Source organism: Myxine glutinosa, chromosome 10 (assembly GCF_964187855.1).
Source record: "Myxine glutinosa chromosome 10, kmMyxGlut1.1, whole genome shotgun sequence".
NCBI lineage: Eukaryota > Metazoa > Chordata > Myxini > Myxiniformes > Myxinidae > Myxine > Myxine glutinosa.
Genome location: NC_136270.1, coordinates 94,532,513 through 94,553,804, shown reverse-complemented (window position 1 = coordinate 94,553,804; position 21,292 = coordinate 94,532,513). Strand labels below are relative to the sequence as shown.

Genomic DNA, 21,292 nt, shown 5'->3' with positions numbered 1-21,292 from the left:
GAAAACAAGCACCAACTAATTTTAAGGTCAACATAGGCCAAAAAGGTCAACATAGGCCAAAGGTCAACAACGTTTTTGAAATGTATAAATTCTCAATTTTCATCTGATTGACTTGAAATTTGAAAACTGTTATCATATCAGCGAACTGAATTCAACCACCAACTATTTTGGATGTCAACATAGGCCAAAAGGTCAACATAGGCCAAAGGTCAACCCACGTGTAAAACCACGCCAACCCACGAACCTTCGCCCAAGTGTAAAATAAATAACTCCCAAAACATTTCGATCAACACACACTCTAAGACTGCAATTTGCACCACAATGTTGTCCCTATTTTATTAGTCCCCTACCAGTGCACTCTCTCCCTCCATCTGTCAGTCTGTCAGTCTGTCAGTCTGTCAGTCTGTCCGTCCGTCACGCAAAGAACAGTTTTCCGGACTTTTTTCTAAACTCTTAATGCTAATGATTACTTGGTAAATGGTTTCCTCATGATAAGGTACAGATCAAGTTCGAACTTCACGACGTTTCGATCATTTTTGACAAAGTTATGGCACTTTGAACTTTGGTAATTTCCCCAACAGTTTTCCGGACGACAGACTGCCGGTAGGGGCCATGCATTGCAGCGCAATACTCAGAATGCTTGTTTGTTCTTATCCAACCTATGCACCCGACATTTCCTGATGTTAAATTGCATCTGCCAATATTTTGCCTAATCAATGGAGGTAACAACATCTTCCTGAATCTGATCAACTTCCCACGCCTTACCAATCTGCAAATTTAGAAAGTCGACTCTGAACCCCACTATCGAAATCATTGCTGCAGATTATGAATAACAACGGTCTTGGAATTGATCCCTGAGGTAACATACAGTATCATACTACCATTCAGACTACTCTTCGCTTCCCATCAGGAAGACAGTTTCCAATCCAGTTAGGTAAACAACAAGCACATCGAGGAGCAAAGTAAAATTATACAATGCACACCACAAATGTATGGATGAGACTGGGGAATGGATTCAACACACAAATAAAAACAGAGCGCGAAACAACAACAGAAAAACAGACAGAACCAACCGGTGTGGAATTCTTAGCTTTAAAAAGTTTCAACGAAGGAGGGAAGCCCCAACAAATCAACAAGCTCTGACCCAGAAACAGAACCCAAGAACATCAAGTGCAACAAACTGTCAGTGAAAAAGTCAAAAGATAGTAAATTGTGCTCAAGAACATTCATAAGGCTTCTGTGTATTTTACCATCAATACATATTTTTGCATTTTCATTTCACATTTGTATTCGTAACAATCTGTTCAAGTCATTTATCGATGAGATTACTGTAAGACCTAAAGAGAGCTGTTGAAAGAATACCTTGAACTTTTTACGTATAATAAAGAATTATAAATATTGGTGCAGAAATAAATATGTATTACAATTTTAACTTTAACCAAAGATTTATCTTTCAGAATTGGCGAACTCTTCAAAAAGATGGAAAGTTGACGTCATTCAGTGCACCTGAGGATATTGTTCATGTCCCTGATGATGACAAATTTGAAAGTCCCTGAAGGGAATCAATATGTTTACAATGATGCTCTCTGGTGACATTTACTTCTTGTGGTGATTGTATTTTAAACCCTCTTCCACGATCTATATAAATGATTAAATTGCAAGTAGTTTGATCTTAAAGAACACCGCACAAGGTAAGCAAAATGTCGTATGTTGGAGTCAATATTTACTTTTGTAATTATTATTTTATCGTGATAAAAATTAATTATTGTGATGTTCAGACAAAGTTCATTGAAAAAAGGAAACCAATGATACAGATGCATGGTCCAGAAATCTAAATGTTTTTTTTATGTTGGTGAAGTGTAAGGTGGAACATTTGCATGATATATTAATTGGTGTTATTGGCCCTTTTATCTCCAGGTACAGGATTGATGGAGGACATCATGTTTGAAGGAAATCAATCATTGCCACCCAACGTGTTCCTCCTCGCCCCGATCTTCCACGAGCCAGCAAGCATCAGACCATGGGCTTTTGGTGTTTTATTCGTCATCTACCTCGTCACGATCACACTGAACCTGATTCTCATATTGATCATTCTCTGTGGAAAAAAGCTGCACAAACCTGTCTACATATTCCTCGCTCAATTGTTGACAATGGATATTGTTGGTTGTACAACAATAATGCCTCGTCTGATGTACAGCATCAGTGAAAGTATCATGATTACAAAACCTGCCTGTTTTATTCAACTCTTCTTTGTGTCATTCACTGGAACGATGCAATCTTACATACTCAGCTTCATGGCCATAGACCGCTACCTGGCAGTTTGTCACCCTCTTCGCTACAATGTCCTGCTCACCAACAGCAGAGCTCACAAAGTGATCTTGCTCCCCGTTTGCTGGTCATCTCTGCTTGCTGGTATTTTTCTTGTGTTATTGATTGGACGAACATTTTGCAAATATCCAGAGATTCACAAGGTAGGTTGTATTAATATGGCTGTGGCTAAACTTTCATGTGAAGATTTCACCATAAACAGTTTATATGGGATTGCATGTACTTCTCTCACCACTGTCTCTCTCATCGTCGTGGTCGTTTTCACATACACCCGCATCTTGTATGTATGCCTACATTCTGGACCATCTTCAAAGGGGAACAGGAAAGCCCTGCACACATGTGTCACTCACTGCTTGGTACTTTCACTCTTTATTTTCTCCATTGTTTTTGCTTTGATTTCCTTGCGAATGTCGTCCACAAACTATTTCCCACAATATTTACAACACGTGAGTGATTCCTTGTTCTATCTGGTTCAGCCTCTCGCCAATCCAATTATCTATGGACTGCGAACCGCAGAGATCCGCCGCAGCCTCACGCGATTCACAAATGTGCGAATATTTTGGAATAAAAATCATCTCCTGGCATAATTATCCTGATTCATAATCATCTGTTTTGAAGCAACTTAATTGTGTGTCTGATGAATAAAAATCTACATATTCATTTCGTACAAAACAAAAAACACCATTGGCATACAATTTTTCTTTGTTTCTTATTAAAACTTTTGAAACATTTAGTCTGAAAACTTTAGATAGCAAATGAATTTATGTTCTAACTAAAAAAACAAAGGAAGACATTTTAAGTTTAATTTTTTGGTTTGTGGTTGATTCTTTCTGAACAAAATCAGATAAACTTCTCTCGGATGAAAGAAACGCAACTTATAAATACAATCACTTTTGTGTCTCCAGAAAAAAACGAATTCATAATCTTCCTGCTCATTTTGTTCAAAAGGTTTTTGTTATGAAGTGTGAGTTTGTACAAAGTAGCCAAATGATGGTGTTAATAGGCACACAAATTACTTTATCCTCCAAAGCAGATTTGTTATACACATTCATATTTATAACCATCCAGTTAGGTCTCTGCTGCACCATCAATGTGGATACAATCTGTGCACACACCGATAAAATGCTTCTTCTGAAAGATATTTTCTTGGGCTCGAAATCATTTAATATCGCATCTCATTTGAAACAAATTTGTCACTCAAGTGGTATTTTTGGTGCATGCAGAACCAGCAAAATTAAATGTCGAACAAAATAATAAATCACTGCATGAGGGAGAGAGGGTATGGTTGTGTTTTTATATTTCACAAAGGGATATCCTATGGTGGATACAAAGGTAATTTTGTGTTCTATTTTGGAGGGTTACGAGGAAAGCCAAGATGCCCAAGAGGTATGCACACACGTCTTTAATGTCGGAGGAGAAATTCACCAGCACTGGTCATTGATGGAGGTGGAATATGTCATCGTGTCTTTCACGAAGAGTTGGTGAGTTATCGATAACACCTGAACAAATTACAAAGTCCTATCACCCTCAGTCAAATGTCAAGTCTGACCATCCCATTTGTGAAAGAATGGACCAAAACAAAACAAAAGCGTTCCCTGGCCAATCCCACATGGTGGGAATAATTGTGGGATTCAAATATATAGCAGTAGAAATACAGATTTGTAACTTATTTAGACTTCAACAAAGGGTCAAAAGAAAATGTTACGTGGTCCCCTCGGTGACTACCTGGTCTCGGTGACCCCCGGACCGTGAGAGGACCTTCGCCAGCAAGTAGTATTATATATATGAGCTTTCGTAACGCAATCAATAGGAATTCCAATCAAAAGGAAACCCCACACCAAGGATCCGGAATAATCAATGATATATTCCCCGAGCAATCAACCATCAACAATCAACAATCAATATCACAAAGATGTAAACTCATCTACACTAACTCTAAGATGGCCATCTTATACATTCCTCACGTGAGCCCCACTCCTGACTCCCTCCGTGGTCAATGTCTCTCCCAATGTCTCTCTTCTCCGCACACGGGCGGGTGAACGAACCCTGGGCGGACGTGCTCCAAACGTGCCGTCTCGTACCGGGGACAGCTGCTGCAGCGCACACCTCCTTGCCAAGCAACGGGGCCAAACCCAGCGCGGCTTCCAACGCGCGCGAGGCCCCAAAGTGCGACCCGTACGCGTCCTTGTAGACGGGGCAAATCCAAGCGCGGTTTGCAACGCGCGCGAGGCCCAACGTGCGACCCGTACGCGTCCTTGTAGACGGGGCAAAACCAAGCGCGGTTTGCAACGCGCGCGAGGCCCAACGCTTGGTTCCGTGCACGAACTCACGGTGACTTGACGTGTCAAAAGGTAGTTACACGTCCAGGTAACTCCTCTCGCCAGACGGGTTTCGGAACGCCGCTTTTTCACGCAGCGCAAGGTCGATCCCACCTTTTGTCGGAGCGGGCGAGGAAAAAGAAAACCTCGTCCTTTCTTTTACCTCGTGTCTTTTTCTCCTCCCTTTTCGGTCACTTCCGTTTCCGGCCACTTCCGTTTCCGGCCACTTGTTCAGAAGGGCTCCTGACCCTCCCATCACAACAACCCTTAATATAATACACACGGATAAGCAACCTGACTGGTAATTCACATACATTCACATAAATATGTAACACTCCCCCCCTTCAAGAAAGAAAGTTTGAACCCAGCGAAAACTTTATTTGCCGGCCAATTTGGAGAAACAAACCAGATAACTCAACCCCCCCCCCCACATTATCAGTTCCCCCCGGGCACAGTTATCACTTAAAAATAAAGCAACCAAAATTTCACCACAACCCCTCCAGATTACTCCCTCTGGACTAAGTACCAACAACGACCTTGTCCCTGCCAAATCAAACTCCATCTCATGACCCTCTGACTTTGACCGTCCGTTTCTTGGGAATGAAGGTTAAGGGGTTGATCAAAGATCCAAAGTTAAGCCACTCGATCGCACTTTTTCCGGGAGGCCAAGCCGAGTATTCACTACATGGATGCCTTTAGGAACGCGGAGTTCACGGTTAGTCCGTGCAGGAAAGTTCTCTACATGGGCGCCTTGAGGAACGTGGAGTTCACGGTTAGTCCGTGCATGAAAGTTCACTACATGGACGCCTTTAGGAACGGCGTTCACGGTTAATTCGTGTAGGAATCTTGGCTCGGCGGCTCCGCCGCCTTCAGTGCTTCAACTTCTCAGAACTTCCCTAATAATTAGGGTGGGACCACTGGTCCCTGTAGTCCCAGGAATAGCGGTCTCCTTCTCAGCCACCATTTTTCCAATCCTTCCTTCGGGAGCGGCCATAACTCAGGGAGCCTCCATAATAATATTGATTGCGGCCACCACCAAAACTACCGCCCAGTTGTCCTCTCCTGTAGACCTCTCGACGCCTACGAAATGCCTTCCCTACTGTTATGGTCCGACCCTCCAAATCCTTGCCATTCCAATTCTTCTCTGCCTCTCTGGCGTCTTCTGTGCTGGCAAACGTGACAAAGCCGAACCCTCTTGACTGTTGCGTTTCCCAGTCTCTTACCAACCGCACTTCCACCAGCGGCCCATATCTGTTGAAGACAGAGGTCAGAACTTCTTCCTCTGTTTTGAAGTTCAGTCCCCCTACAAATAACGTGGCACTTTTGTCGCCATCCCGAGCTGGTGTGGCGTTATTTTCCCTGCTGGGCTCTTTACCAACCCTCAGGTTACCATAAACTTGACCCCCGGCCAAATCATTCCCGATAACCACAGATACACCCTCTACAGGAAGCGTGGCTTGTAAACCGACGGTGACCGGTCCTGACACCAAATCGGACTCCAAATGGATGACATGAAGGGGAGCACTAACACCGCCCCCGATCCCCTGTAAACGAACACTATCCCCCGTTGCCGTCTCCTCGGACCATGGTAAAATGCCTTCAAGCATTAAAGATTGATGTGCCCCTGTGTCCCTCAATATCCTAACCGGTTTCCGGTTAGTCGAGGCTCCATCCCGTGACACAAACCCCTCTGAAATAAATGGTTGGTAACCCTTTTGATGGCGATTTCTCACAATGGCCATTGCGTTTGGAGTCGTAGTAGTCGGACTCCGCTCTGGGTCTTCGCTTTTCATGCGGTAACAACTGGACATCAAGTGTCCAGGTTTCTTGCAAAAAGCGCAAGTAGGCCCGGAGGAAAAACTCGTGGTCTGCCTCGGGCCCCCCGAACTATAAGTTTGTCTTGGGCCCGCATCCCTCTGATTTCGAACAGGTGGGGTATCATAGTTGTCCCCATAATCATCTCGAGGCCGCCGCCATGTATGGTCGTTCTCCGCACCTGCTGTTCCCCACCTCCCCTGCGGAGATCTAGGCGAGGAGTTAGGTTCGTGGACCCCTATTCGGTGGGTTAAGGCATAATCATCTGCCATGGTGGCTGCGTCCCACAACTTTGGTACCTTCTTTTCCTGCAGGTACACTTTGATGTCCTCGTGGACACACTGCTGGAATTCCTCCACCAGGATCAAATCCCGCAATGTCTCGAAGTCTTTCCCGACTCCTTTTGACTCACACCACCGATCAAACATGTTTTCTTTCACTCTGGCAAACTCCACATGGGTCTCACTCTCCCTCTTCCTGGCATTCCTGAATTTTTGCCTGTAAGCTTCCGGAACCAACTCATAGGCTTTGAGGATGTGCTTCTTCAGTACCTCATAATCTGCACATTGGTCCATTGGTAGCGCCGAATAAATTTCCTGAGCTTTCCCCACCAGCACACTTTGCACGAGTATGGTCCATGCCTCCTCCGGCCAGTTTAATTGTCGAGCCACTTTCTCAAAGTGTGGAAAAAATTTCGCGACTTCTTTTTCACTGAACGGTGGAACCAGCCTCACATGTCTGCCCACATCCCAGGTTTTCTGGTTAGGTGTCGACCCCGTCAGCAAGGGTGGTGCCTCTCCCCGTTCTCTCATTAACTCCAGCTCCTTGAATTTGATTTCTTGCTGAAGCTCCATGTCACATTCCTTTAATTCCCTTTCCGCTTTTCTCTCCTCTGCTTCGAGGTCCCTTGCAGCTCTCCTTTCCTCTGCTTGTTCCTTTTCTCTTCTTTCCTGGAGTTCTCTTTCCACTCTCCTTTCCTCGGTTTTTTTTTTTCTTCTAACCTTTCCTGGAGTTCTCGTTCCACTCTCCTTTCCTCTGCTTGTTTCTCTTCTCTCCTCGCTTCTGCTTTCCTTTCTTCTTCTTTTAACCTTTCCTGGAGTTCTCGTTCCACTCTCCTTTCCTCTGCTTCTGCTTTCCTTTCTTCTTCTTTTAACCTTTCCTGGAGTTCTCGTTCCACTCTCCTTTCCTCCGCTTGTTTCTCTTCCCTCCTCTCTTCTGCTTTCCTTTCTTCTTCTGCTCTTTCCTTTTCTGCTTTCCTTTCTTCTTCTTTAATCCGTTCCTGGCTCCGTAACTGCAACTCCAGTTTCCGGAGCTCAACGTCTTCTGGTTCTTCGGGTAGCCACTCTCAGGCTAACTCGTCCCATGTTCCTAATCCCACCATAGATTGTATCACCGTGGCCTGCAACTCTGCCTTCCTCAAATTAGTTCGGACCTCCAAGTTAAAATGTTTGGCCAATTTCAAGAGGTCCGACTTTAGCAACGCTCGGAACTGTGCCTCACTCGGTGTTACCCCAAAGTTCTGTGCCACAAACGCCATGGTGCCTATCGTTAACACCTGTTAACCTTCACCCAAGATTTTACCCCAATTTCTCAAAAAAAAATTTACCAATTAATAATTAATTAATAAATTTTAATTAATAAAAATTATTATTTTATTATTTTATACAATTTTAAATCCCGGACGTAGACCCAATTGCGAAACCGCAAATCGTAATTTGGACGAGCCCCCAAGTCTGTTACGTGGTCCCCTCGGTGACTACCTGGTCTCGGTGACCCCCGGACCGTGAGAGGACCTTCGCCAGCAAGTAGTATTATATATATGAGCTTTCGTAACGCAATCAATAGGAATTCCAATCAAAAGGAAACCCCACACCAAGGATCCGGAATAATCAATGATATATTCCCCGAGCAATCAACCATCAACAATCAACAATCAATATCACAAAGATGTAAACTCATCTACACTAACTCTAAGATGGCCATCTTATACATTCCTCACGTGAGCCCCACTCCTGACTCCCTCCGTGGTCAATGTCTCTCCCAATGTCTCTCTTCTCCGCACACGGGCGGGTGAACGAACCCCGGGCGGACGTGCTCCAAACGTGCCGTCTCGTACCGGGGACAGCTGCTGCAGCGCACACCTCCTTGCCAAGCAACGGGGCCAAACCCAGCGCGGCTTCCAACGCGCGCGAGGCCCCAAAGTGCGACCCGTACGCGTCCTTGTAGACGGGGCAAATCCAAGCGCGGTTTGCAACGCGCGCGAGGCCCAACGCTTGGTTCCGTGCACGAACTCACGGTGACTTGACGTGTCAAAAGGTAGTCACACGTCCAGGTAACTCCTCTCGCCAGACGGGTTTCGGAACGCTGCTTTTTCACGCAGCGCAAGGTCGATCCCACCTTTTGTCGGAGCGGGCGAGGAAAAAGAAAACCTCGTCCTTTCTTTTACCTCGTGTCTTTTTCTCCTCCCTTTTCGGTCACTTCCGTTTCCGGCCACTTCCGTTTCCGGCCACTTGTTCAGAAGGGCTCCTGACCCTCCCATCACAACAACCCTTAATATAATACACACGGATAAGCAACCTGACTGGTAATTCACATACATTCACATAAATATGTAACAAAAATCTATATTGACAATATCATGATTCAAAACAGACGGAGTCGGATTGTTGAAACTTGTTTAAAATGTTGGATTGTTGGAACCTTACCAGGTGCTGATTGTGGAAATGACGACGTTTTACTAGTCTCAAACATTAAAACTCAAATGGATAAAGCATTTATGGATATTGAACAGATTTGATGTTTCAAACGTCCCGGATCAATAAAACATAAAATCGACAAATTTCAAGAGCTTCTGGAAAAAGAGAAGAAGAAACACCGGAAAAAAAGGAGAAACACCAATGTACACAGGTAGAAATGAACAATTATAGAAACAGTTTCAAGGAAATACCGTAATGAAGAACCAACAACTCTGTAAAATTACTTTCTGTAAAATTAATAACTAAAATTAATGAAGAACCAGCCTGGTGTTGGCTTCAAGGTTAAGGTTGATGTCTTTGGATCTTTGGGTCTTGAATTTGAGCCCCTGTCGTCCCGTTGAAATAAAACAAAGCGGGTTGAATCAGCCCGTGATCTTTCCGAGGTCGTCAAAATGAGTCACAACTTAATGGTAACAGGGGCACTGCATCGGAGGCACAACGGTGCGACCAAAAACAAGAAAAAATGATGCAACCAGCAGCTACAGGCTACATACGAAAAAACAACAATGAAGAACCAATAACTGTAAAATTAATGAAAAACCAATAACTCTGTGAAATTGTTTCTACTTCAGTGTTGGAGTTTGAAGAAAGGAGAGATAAAGTGTTGCACTCCTGAGTTCATTCATGTTACAGGTGTAAATCGTCCATTTTTATGAGCTCAGATGCTTTCATGTGGAAGTTTCTTCCCCTCGGTCGTTTTTCCTTCAAATGTCCCTCTGTTGTGTTCCTTTAACTTTCTGTTGGTGTGTTTCCCTCGTTTCAACTGTGTTCAGGTATATATGACTTTACCTGAAATTACAGCAATCTTCGTGATGCTTTGCCAAAGTCTAAATAACCCAACCGTTTCTGGGAGACCGATTTTGTTTTCAATACCGAGAAGTGAATGTGGAAAGGGAAAGCACCAGAGTGGATAATGAACCAAATGATTTGACATGAGAAACAAGGGAACAGCGAAACAGACAATGAGACTTAAACACCAAAACAAACAGGCAAATCTAATCATGTGAATGAACAAAATGCGTGTGTGTGTGTGTGTGTGTGTGTGTGTGTGTGTGTGTGTGTGTGTGTGTGTGTGTGTGTGTGTGTGTGTGCGCATGTGTGTCCGTATGTTCGTGTGTGCGTGTGTGTATTCGTGTGTTTGTGAACAAGATATCTGGAAAAGTTCTGAACGGATTTGCATGAATGTTGGTGGGATGATTGCCCTTGCGATAAGGAAGAATTTATTCGTTTTTCTTGAAACTCAGGATATTATTCCGGATCCAGGAATTTATTGGGGGAATTCTTTGGGAATTTTTTTCTGTTTTATTGAATTAAAGCTTTTATTCTTATTCTTAATATGATGTTTTTCTCCTCTAATTCCGAGATATATCAAAATCGGCGGACTTCCTCTCTTGTCGTAGATTTTGTCCAGGGCTCGGTTTTATTTTTGTTGTATACAAGATCGAGGCTCGTGAAAGAGATAACATTAATCACACAAGAAAATCAAACAGACACATAAAACACAAAATAAGGGGAGCGGTAGACAAGATGGGGAGAGATGGGGAAGCACACAAACACAACATTTGAGAGCAGGGACATCGGGAGATCTGTGGGAGGGAGAGGGCTCGGAGGGAGGAGGCGTGAGAAGGGGGGGGGGAGGGGGGGAGAAGTATAAAACACAAAGACACCAAGGACTTCCAGGAAAGAAGTCGGTATTTTAAAAAAGTGGATATGGAGTGAATTAACGGGGGTAGAAATGATCAAAGTTTTGGAAGGGGGAAGATAAGAGATGGTGGTCGACAGCTGTTTTAAAGACCTGGAGGGAGGAGTGGGATTTTTTTTTTTTTTTTTTTTTTGTATACAGAGTCGAGTTAGCTCGTGAAAGAGCTAACATTTATCAAACAAACAAATCAAACAAACAATCAAACAAAGTATATAAAAAGGGGAGCGGTCGACAAGATGTGGAGAGAAGGGTAGGAAGCACACAAACACAACATTTGAGAGCAGGGACATTGGGAGATGTGTGGGAGGGAGAGGGCCTGGGGGGAGGCAGCATAGGTATAAAACACAAGGACACCAAGGACTTCCAGGAAAGAAGTCGGCACCTCAAAAAAGTGGATTTGGGGTGAAATTAGCGGGGGTAGAAAAGATCAAGGTTTTGGATTCGGGAAGATAAGAGATGGTGGTGAACATCCGTTTTAAAGACCTGGAGGGAGGAGTGGGATTGAAGAGAGTGAGGGAGTTTGTTCCAGAGGTTGGAGAAAAGAGGAATGAAGGAGTGAAGGTGAGCAGAGAGTCTTGATTTTGGCAGTTTAACCATAAGAGGGTTGCAGGCAGATCTTGTGCGACCTGTAGGAATATTTGGGGGACAGAGCCCAGAGAGAGCTGGGGGAGCAAGGCCGGAGAGGAGTCGGTAGAAGACGGAAAGACCACCAACCTGCCTGAGGTGAGTAAGTGAAAGGCCCTCGGAGATAGCGTCATCGCGGGAGATTCCAATGATTCTGAACGCTTTGGTTTCAACAGCGTGAAGACGAGCTAGGTGTGAGGCAGGAGCACCAGCCCAGAGGAGAGAGCAGTACTCCAATGAGCTGCGGATGAAAGCCTTGTATGTGGTGAGGAGCTCAGGTGTGCCAAGGAAGGACTTCACAGGACGGAGGATGCCCAGTCGGCGACTGGCTTTGGAGGCCAGCTTGGAAAATATGGTTTTCCCAGGAAAGATCATGGCAGATAGTGAGACCCAAAAACGTAAGTGACACAATTTCTTGGAGAGGATTATTTAGAAAGTAGATGGGAGGGTTGTCCAGTCGGTCTTTTCGGAGAGACATCGTAAGAGTGTGAGATTTGTCAGGATTGAAAGACATGTTCCACTTGTTTGCCCAGTCTGTGATTTTGTCCAGGTCTGCAGGTTTTGGGTCCAGGTCTTGTCTGTATTATTCCAACTAAATCCACGGCGGGAGTATGCGCTTTACTGAGTGCCGTTCTAGTTACTCCCGTCAGGAAGTAATGCATTCGATCGTGTCCGTGTGTGTGGGTGGGTGTGTGTGCATGTGTGTGTTCGTATGTTCGTGTGTTTGTGAACAAGATATCTGGAAAAGTTCTGAACAGATTTGGATGAAAGTTGGTGGGATGATTGCCCTTGGGATAAGGAAGAAATGATTAGTTTTTGGTGACGTTCAGGATATTATTCCGGATCCAGGAATTTTTTGAAGGATTGTTTACCATTGGGAGACAGGGCTCTTTTTTTAAAATTATCTTCTATATATTCTATATTTAACATTGTGATATGAAAATAGTTTTCATATTTGTTGGAAATGTAGTTTAAACTCGTGGTTATGCGTTAGAGCGGTGTATTTTGTTAGGAGCGTCGTCTTCAGGGTTCTTTTTTTTTCTTTCTAATAAAGACATATTCTGTCATTTTAAAAGCAACAACGTGTGTATTACGTTTCCCCGTTTCATAAAATGTATCGTTTGATACGTATAATGCTTTAAAACTGTTTTTTTATTTTTTATTTTTTTACCTCAGCAGAGATATTGTGGCGGGCACAACGGTCAATAATTCCGCGCACCAGTGGGTCTGGGCGTGGAACTGAAATACATGCCCCGCCTTTCGGCCGTTCGGCCACGCCCGGGGGCAAGGCATGGCCTTGGGATATATATGCGGGCTCTAAGGTCGAGCCCGCCCAGTGCTGATGTGCGAGCTTGTATTAAAGTGCTTTCATTTGTATCCACGTGTTGTGGCCTACCTTTCTGGCAATCGAGTCGTGTGTGCACAGCACCACACTGGTGACCCCGACTGGTTCAGCCGTTGCTGACCCCCGAACGCGCCATGGCTATCAACGCCGTCGCCATCAAACTCCCGGAGTTCTGGGAAGCGCAAGCCGACGTTTGGTTTGTGCAAGCCGAAGCTCAATTCCAACTCCGGGGCATCACGGCGGACGAGACCCCGTACTACCACGTGGTCGCCGCCCTCGGGCCCGGCACTGCCGCCCGCATCATGTCCATCCTTCGGCGCCCGCCAGGCGACCACAAGTACGAGGCGCTCGAACGTCTCCTCCTCGCCACGTTCGGGCTCACGGAGGTCGAACGTGCCGACCGCCTCCTGGACCTTCCCGCCCTCGGCGACACATGACCATCCGTTCAGATGGATTTCATGCTGTCCCTGCTTGGAGACCAGCGCCCGGATTTCTTGTTCCGAGCACTTTTCCTCCGCCAGCTACCTGTACAGGTGCGCCTCGCGCTGGCCGGTTCCAAAATCACGGAACCCCGTGCCCTGGCCGGAGAGGCCGACAAATTTTTCACGGCCTGCGACACGCGGTCGGTTTACGGTGCTGCCGTAGTGGATCCCGGTGCGGAGGCTACAGCGCCCCCGGCTTCCCTCGTGGCCGCTGCTATGCCCCGCCCACTACCACCACCGCCACCACCCCCGCCACCGGCACGGCCGACGCGGCCGCCACCGCCGCAAACCTGGTGCTACTATCACGCCAGGTTCGGCCGCAAGGCTAGAACGTGCCGCCCGCCATGCTCTTTGGACGGGTCGGGAAATGACCGGGCCAGCGCTCACTTGCGGCCATGAGCGTCGGCCATTCCGGCAGCCTCCTGTTCATCATGGACACCTCGTCTGGTCGTCGTTTTCTATGCGACACGGGAGCGCAGGTAAGCGTCCTCCCTGCCTCCGCGTCCGACAATCAAGCGGCGGGCCGGGGCCCCGCTTTGCATGCCGCCAACGGAACACCCATCCACACATTCGGGAAGCGTTGCCTCTCACTGCGGTTCGGAGGGCAGCGTTTCCAATGGTCGTTCGTCACTGCCAGCGTGCCAATGGCCCTGCTCGATGCAGACTTTCTTTGTGCGCATGGGCTGTTGGTGGACGTTAAGCGTCGACGTCTCATCCAGGCCGAAACCTTCAGCTCGCTCGCTTGTTCGCTGAGCGGCTCGTTGAGCAGCTCACTGAGCGGCTCACCGAGCGGCTTGCCAAGCGGCTTGCTGAATGGTTCCGTCCCGGCGAGATTAGTTTGTACGCTTCCGGCAGCAGACGAGTTTACTCACCTCCTCGCCAGTTTCCCGGCACTCACGCGGCCCTCCTTTTCAGCGGTGGCCGTCAAGCACGGGGTGGACCACCATATCCCCACCGGCAGCCCACCGGTCTACGCCCGGGCGCGCCGACTCGACGCCACGAAGCTCGCCATGGCGAAAGCGGAGTTCGCCACGCTGGAACGGCTGTGTATCGTACGGCGCTCCAACAGCGCTTGGGCCTCTCCTCTGCACATTGTTCTGAAGCCCGGCGGCAGATGGCGGCCGTGCGGTGACTACCGCCGGCTCAACGATGCCACCACCCCTGACCGGTACCCGGTCCCGCATATCCAAGACTTTTCCGCCCGGTTGGCAAACACGACCGTGTTCTCCAAGGTGGACCTCATCCGGGGCTACCACCAGGTCCCCGTACAACCGGACGATGTCCCAAAGACAGCCGTCATCACCCCTTTCGGCCTCTTTGAGTTCCTGCGGATGCCTTTTGGGTTGAAGAATGTGGCCCAGACGTTCCAGCGGCTCATGGACAGCGTCTTGCGTGACTTACCTTTCATCTATGTCTACCTGGACGACATGCTAGTCGCGAGCGCGTCCCGGGAGGAGCACCTGCTCCACCTCCGCATGCTCTTTGAACGCCTGGTCCAGCATGACCTGATCATCAACCCCGCGAAGTGCCGTTTCGGCGTCACCGCCATCGACTTCTTGGGGCACCGCATCACCAGGCACGGGGCCATTCCTTTACCGGCCAAGGTGGAGGCCGTCCGGAGTTTCCCGCGCCCCCGCACGATCAAGGGGCTCCTGGAATTCCTGGGCATGGTCAATTTTTACCACCGCTCCGTGCCCCGCATCGCCCAGCTCCTGCGCCCCCTGCACGAGGCCCTCTGGGGAAAGCCAGGCAAAGGTGACATCGCCTGGTCGGAGCCGATGGCCGTGGCGTTTGCGGGCGCAAAGCTGGCCTTGGCCAACGCCACCATGCTGGCGCACCCGGCGCCCGATGCACCAATCGCCCTCACCACCGACGCGTCGGACTACGCGGTGGGCGCGGTGCAAGAGCAGTGGGTGTGTGGTGCTTGGCAGCCGCTGGCGTTTTTTAGCCGGCAGCTTCGCCCGCACGAACGCCGCTACAGCACCTTCGACGGCGAGCTGCTCGGGCTCCACCTGGCAGTCCGACACTTCCGCCATCTGCTCGAGGGTCGCCCGTTCACGGCTTTCGTCGACCACAAGCCCCTTGTGTTCGCGATGGCCAAGGTCGCCGAGCCATGGTCGGCCCGGCAGCAACGTCACCTCTCTGCCGTGTCCGTGTACACGACGGACATCCGTCACGTCGTGGGTAGAGACAACCCGGTGGCGGATTGCCTTTCCCGGTCCGTCGCACAGGCGGTCCACCTCGGGATCGACTATGCCCGGAAGGTGGAGGACCAGACCGCCGACCCCGATGTCCAGGCCTTGCGGACCGCCGTCACGGGCCTCCGCGTCACCGAGGTGCCATTCGACATCGCGGGCACGGCTCTCTTGTGCGACGTCTCCCTCGGCCGGCCTCGCCCCATCATGCCCGCTGGCTGGCAGCGCCCGGTTTTCGACGCCATCCACGGCCTGTCCCACCTGGGCATGAAGGCCTCCCAGAAACTCGTCGCGGCGAAGTTCGTCTGGCATGGCCTTAGGAAGAACGTCCGCGACTGGGCCAGGACGTGCCTCGCGTGCCAGCGCGCAAAGGTCCACCGCCACACCCAGGCCCCGTTGGCCCTGTTTACGGTGCCCGAGCGTCGGTTCGACCACGTCCACGTCGACTTGGTGGGACCTCTGCCCCCCTCACGGGGGTTCACCCACCTCCTCACCCTGGTGGACCGCACCACCCGGTGGCCGGAGGCCGTGCCATTGGCGGCGACGACTGCGGCTGACGTCGCACAAGCCTTCATCGCCACGTGGGTTGCCCGGTTCGGTGCCCCCTCAGACATCTTTTCCGACCACGGCCCCCAGTTCACCTCGGAGCTCTGGGGAGCAGTGGCACAAGGGCTCGGCGTCAAACTGCACTGCACCACGGCCCACCACCCCCAGGCCAACGGCCTGTGCGAGCACTTTCATCGCTCGATGAAGGCCGCGGTCCGGGCCAGCCTCCGTGACGGCAGCTGGGCCGACAGGCTCCCCTGGGTCCTGCTGGGCCTCAGGACGACCTGCGTGCGTCCTCGACGGAGCTGGTCTTCGGACAACCGCTGCGGGTGCCGGGCGAATTTATCCCCGACTCCACGGCTCCTTGGTCCGCGGCGCAGCAGCGCTCCACCCTGCAGGAGACCGCCAGGAGGTTCGCCCCGGTGCCGACGGCACACCACGGTTGCCCATCCTCCCACGTCGCCCCGGAGCTTCGCACGGCGGAGTACGTTTTCGTCGGGCACGACGCCCACCGGGCACTGCTGCGGCCCCCGTACGACGGGCCCTTCCGCGTGCTGGAGACCGGGGACAAACATTTCACCGTGGACATCGGCGGTGCCCCGGATCGTATCTCCGTGGACCGCCTCAAGCCGGCCCACCTCGATCTGGACCACCCCCCGCAAGCAGCTCTGCCTCCGCGTCGAGGCCGCCCCCTGGCGGTCAGGCCCCCGGCACCCCCCAGCCCCGCCGTCCCGGTACCCCCCAGCCCTGCACGCATCGCCAGGGGGCGTTTCGGCCGGGTCATCCGGCTTCCCCCAAGCTCACCCTTCAGGTGCACGGGAATTCTGGGGGGGGCGCGTGTGGCGGGCACAACGGTCAATAATTCCGCGCATCAGTGGGTGGCGTGAGCGTCCGGGCGTGGAACTGAAATACATGCACCGCCTTTCGGCCGTTCGGCCACGCCCCGGGGCAAGGCGTGGCCTCGGGATATATATGCGGGCTCTAAGGTCGAGCCTGCCCAGTGCTGATGTGCGAGCTTGTATTAAAGTGCTTTCGTTTGTATCCACGCGTTGTGGCCTACCTTTCTGGCAATTGAGTCGTGCATGCACAGCACCACAATATCAACATTTACCTCAGCGAATGTCAATCGCGGTGTCGGTATTTGATGAACTTATAAATACTTAGGCGAGTTATAAGTGTGACAAACATGTGCACGGGATTCTTCCCAGAAGAATGAGTGGTCGCATTAGCTTGTACGACTTAAAATGAGCGAGTTTTGTTTTCACGTTTGGGCCAGTTTTACATGTTGTATCCATAAGGAATGAAACGAACGTTTTCCTTGGCTTACAATTTTATTTGAAGTCACACATGCCTCAAAATACATTCACTTATATAGAATTGAACGCTGAATCCGAAAATGTAAGTGAAATTGCCTTGTTTTTTTTTTTACATTATCTTCTATATATTCTAAATATATATCTGTGCAGTGTCTGTCTTGTGTTGTCTTGTCTTGTGTTGTCACTGAACTACTCCCTCAAACTTTTGTAAAATCGTACTATTCCAACTTGACCCACGGCGGGAGTATGCGCTCTATTGAGTGGCGTTCTAGTTGAGATATTGTAATACTAGCTGAAGTACCAGGTGTTGCCAGATGGGGGAGGAGGAGGGAGGGGGAGGGGGAGGAGTGGGGGGGGGGGGAAGGGAAGGGGGGGGAGGCAGGAGAGGAAAGGGGTTCATATATATGTTGGTGGGTGAATGGGGTGAATGTGGCGTTCATCACATTTCTGAGGTAAGTGCCATCTCTGAGTAACAATGGATGGAGGTCCTCAATGCCAAACAGGAAATTAGAGCTGTCTCCCTTGACATATCACGTGCCTTCGATACGGTCTGGCACCCCGCTCTGCTCACCAAACTCTCCTCTTTTGGTATCCATGGAAATCTCCACGCATGGCTGGCGGACTTCCTCTCTAGTCGTAGTCAACGTGTGGCCCTGAATGGGTTTCTCTCATCTCCTCTTCCTGTTCAGGCTGGAGTTCCCCAAGGCAGTGTTCTGGGCCCTGTGCTTTTTCTGGTCTTCATCAATGATCTCTCTGACTCTCTTGAAAATCCTCTCTATCTCTTTGCTGATGACTCTACTCTCTGTCGCTCCATTCTTCATCCCTCAGATCGGCAGTCTGCAGCCTCCTCACTCTCTGCAGACCTGGACAAAATCACAGACTGGGCAAACAAGTGGAACATGTCTTTCAATCCTGACAAATCTCACACTCTTACGATGTCTCTCCGAAAAGACCGACTGGACAACCCTCCCATCCACTTTATGAATAATCCTCTCCAAGAAGTTCTGTCACTCAAGTATTTGGGTCTCACTATCTGCCATGATCTTTTCTGGGAAAACCACATTTCAAATCTGGCCTCCAAAGCCAGTCGCCGACTGGGCATCCTCCGTCGTGCGAAGTCCTTCCTCGGCACACCTGAGCTCCTCACCACATACAAGGCTTTCATCCGCAGCTCATTGGAATACTGCTCTCGCCTCTGGGCTGGTGCTCCTGCCTCACACCTAGCTCGTCTTCACGCTGTTGAAACCAAAGCATTCAGAATCATTGGAATCTCCCACGATGAAGCTAATTCCAAGGGCCTCTCACTCACTCACCGCAGGCAGGTTGGTGGTCTTTCCGTCTTCTACCGACTCCTCTCTGGCCTTGCCCCCCCCCCCCAGCTCTCTCTGGGCTCTGTCCCGCAAATATTCCTACAGGTCGCACAAGATCTGCCTGCAACCCTCTTATGGTTAAACTGCCAAAATCAAGACTCTCTGCTCACCTTCACTCCTTCATTCATCTTTTCTCCCACCTCTGGAACAAACTCCCTCACTCTCTTCAATCCCACTCCACCCTCCAGGTCTTTAAAACAGCTGTTCACCACCATCTCTTATCTGCCCCCATCCAAAATCTTGATCTTTTCTACCCCCGCTAATTTCACCCCAATTCCACTTTTTTGAAATACCAACTTCTGTCCTGGAAGTCCTTGGTGTCCTTGTTGTTTTATACTTCTCCTACCCCCCCCCCTCCCTTCCCACGCCTCCTCCCCCCAAGCCCTCTCCCTCCCACACATCTCACTGCTCTCAAATGTTGTGTTTGTGTGCTTCCCCTTCTCTCCCCATCTTGTCTTCCGCTCCCTCTTTTTATATATTTTGTTTGTCTGGTTGATTTGTTTGTGAAGTAAATGTTAGCTCTTTCACGAGCCTCGATTCAGTATACAAAAAATATATATATATATTGTGAGGCTGATCAGGAAGAAGAAGAAGCCGTACCACCAACTTTGTACACTTCCGGAATTGTTTGATTTATTTGGCATGGCAAAAGGCAAAAGGCAGAAGGCCCTTCCATTTCAAGGCATGGCAAAACTGACAGGTGAACGACATGGAGCCGATATCAACCTTTGAGGAGTAGTCAGTGTTCGGATTGTAACTGCATGCAGCCTTCTCCCATGCAATGGCCGGTTGCCATCTGCCTGATGGTTGCCAGTTGTTGAGTCGTTTTTGGCGCTGTTCTTCTGTCTCCTGCTGTCTGGCCCTCGCTACACGTTGTTGATTGGCGTTTAGACGTGCCTCTGTCTCATCTTCTGTCTCTCGCTGTCTGGCCCTCGCCACACATTGTTGATTGGCATTTAGACGTGCCTCTGTCTCATCTTCTGTCTCTCGCTGTCTGGTCCTCGCTACACGTTGTTCATTGGCGTTTAGACGTGCCTATGTCTCATCTTCTGTCTCTCGCTGTCTGGCCCTTGCCACACATTGTTGATTGGCGTTTACACATGCGTCTGTCTCATTTTCTGTCTCTCGCTGTCTGGCCCTCGCCACACATAGTTGATTGGCGTTTAGACGTGCGTCTCTCTCATCTTCTGTCTCTCGCTGTCTGGCCCTCGCTACACGTTGTTGATTGGCGTTTAGACGTGCCTCTGTCTCATCTTCTGTCTCTCGCTGTCTGGCCCTCGCCAGACGTTGTTGATTGGCGTTTAGACGTGCCTCTCTCTCATCTTCTGTCTCTCGCTGTCTGGCCCTCGCCACACGTTGTTGATTGGCGTTTAGACGTGCCGCTCTCTCATTTTCTGTCTCTCGCTGTCTGGCCCTCACCACACTTTGTTGATTGGCGTTTAGACGTGCCTCTCTCTCATCTTCTGTCTCTCGCTGTCTGGCCCTCGCCAGACGTTGTTGATTGGCGTTTAGACGTGCCTCTCTCTCATCTTCTGTCTCTCGCTGTCTGGCCCTCGCCAGACGTTGTTGATTGGCGTTTAGACGTTCCGCTCTCTCATCTTCTGTCTCTCGCTGTCTGGCCCTCGCCAGACGTTGTTGATTGGCGTTTAGACGTGCCTCTCTCTCATCTTCTGTCTCTCGCTGTCTGGCCCTCGCCACACATTGTTGATTGGCGTTTAGACGTGCCTCTGTCTCATCTGCTGTCTCTCGCTGTCTGGCCCAGGCCACACGTTGTTGATTGGCGTTTAGACATGCCACTCTCTCATTTTCTGTCTCTCGCTGTCTGGCCCTCGCTACACGTTGTTGATTGGCGTTTAGACGTGCCTCTCTCTCATCTTCTGTCTCTCGCTGTCTGAAGCTGGAGACACGTTCTTGATTGGCTTGTCGACGGTGAAAAGTATCTTCATCGGTTTCATGGAGTCTCCGATCAGCGATTTTCCTTGCTCTGGAGGTTGAACGCGACAAATTTCTTTTCTTAGGTGGCATTGCCTTTATCACAGTCAGTCTTCCATGTGTGAGCTCGTAGACAAATTCAATTTTTTTTCACTTTTACGTTTATGTTTACACGTGGTAACCTAACTCGCTCGCGAGCCAGATGAAGATCCTGAATGACTCTGCAATCAAACAATCGACGTCTTGCTGATGCCACGTCGTGGGCGTGGCCAACGTGGCCTCATTCTCCCAGGTGATAGGCTAACTCGCTCGCGAGCCTGACGAAGATCCTGAGCGAGTCATAAAATATAACCGATAACATGCAAATTGATAGCGCAGGCAGTGATGTATATGTGGGGCTGGGGTCTAGTGCCTTCTTCCTTGCAAACTTGAAAATTGTCACGTGATCGCTCTAAGCTGTGGCAGAGGCAGAGGCTGTAATGTTCAGAACCCAATCGGAAATGCGCTAAGTTATGGCTAAAAATATAGATCTAAAGCTGAAAGAAAAAAAACTCGGCCTCAGA

General features: G+C 49.4%; 2 protein-coding genes and 1 long non-coding RNA gene across 5 annotated transcripts in view; all 3 read left to right on the top strand.

Annotated features, from left to right (window-relative positions):
* LOC144894115 (olfactory receptor 52N2-like) overlaps positions 1–1,929 on the top strand; it is a 49,877-nt gene extending 47,948 nt beyond the window's left edge. Inside the window, exon 4 of the mRNA XM_078786203.1 lies at positions 1,918–1,929. Within this exon, the coding sequence (XP_078642329.1) occupies positions 1,918–1,929 (12 nt within the window). The remainder of the gene's footprint in view (positions 1–1,917) is intronic.
* LOC137433946 (uncharacterized) overlaps positions 1–21,292 on the top strand; it is a 737,502-nt gene that overhangs the window by 396,995 nt on the left and 319,215 nt on the right. The window lies entirely within an intron of this gene.
* LOC137433417 (olfactory receptor 52E8-like) lies at positions 1,929–2,915 on the top strand. The gene has a single exon (XM_068125749.2). It carries the CDS (start codon positions 1,929–1,931, stop codon positions 2,913–2,915), a length of 987 nt encoding a protein of 328 aa, XP_067981850.2.

Bases quoted from the DNA above. Each gene is read 5' to 3' on its own strand.
- LOC137433417 (XM_068125749.2), top strand. From the start codon at position 1,929: ATGGAGGACATCATGTTTGAAGGAAATCAATCATTGCCACCCAACGTG.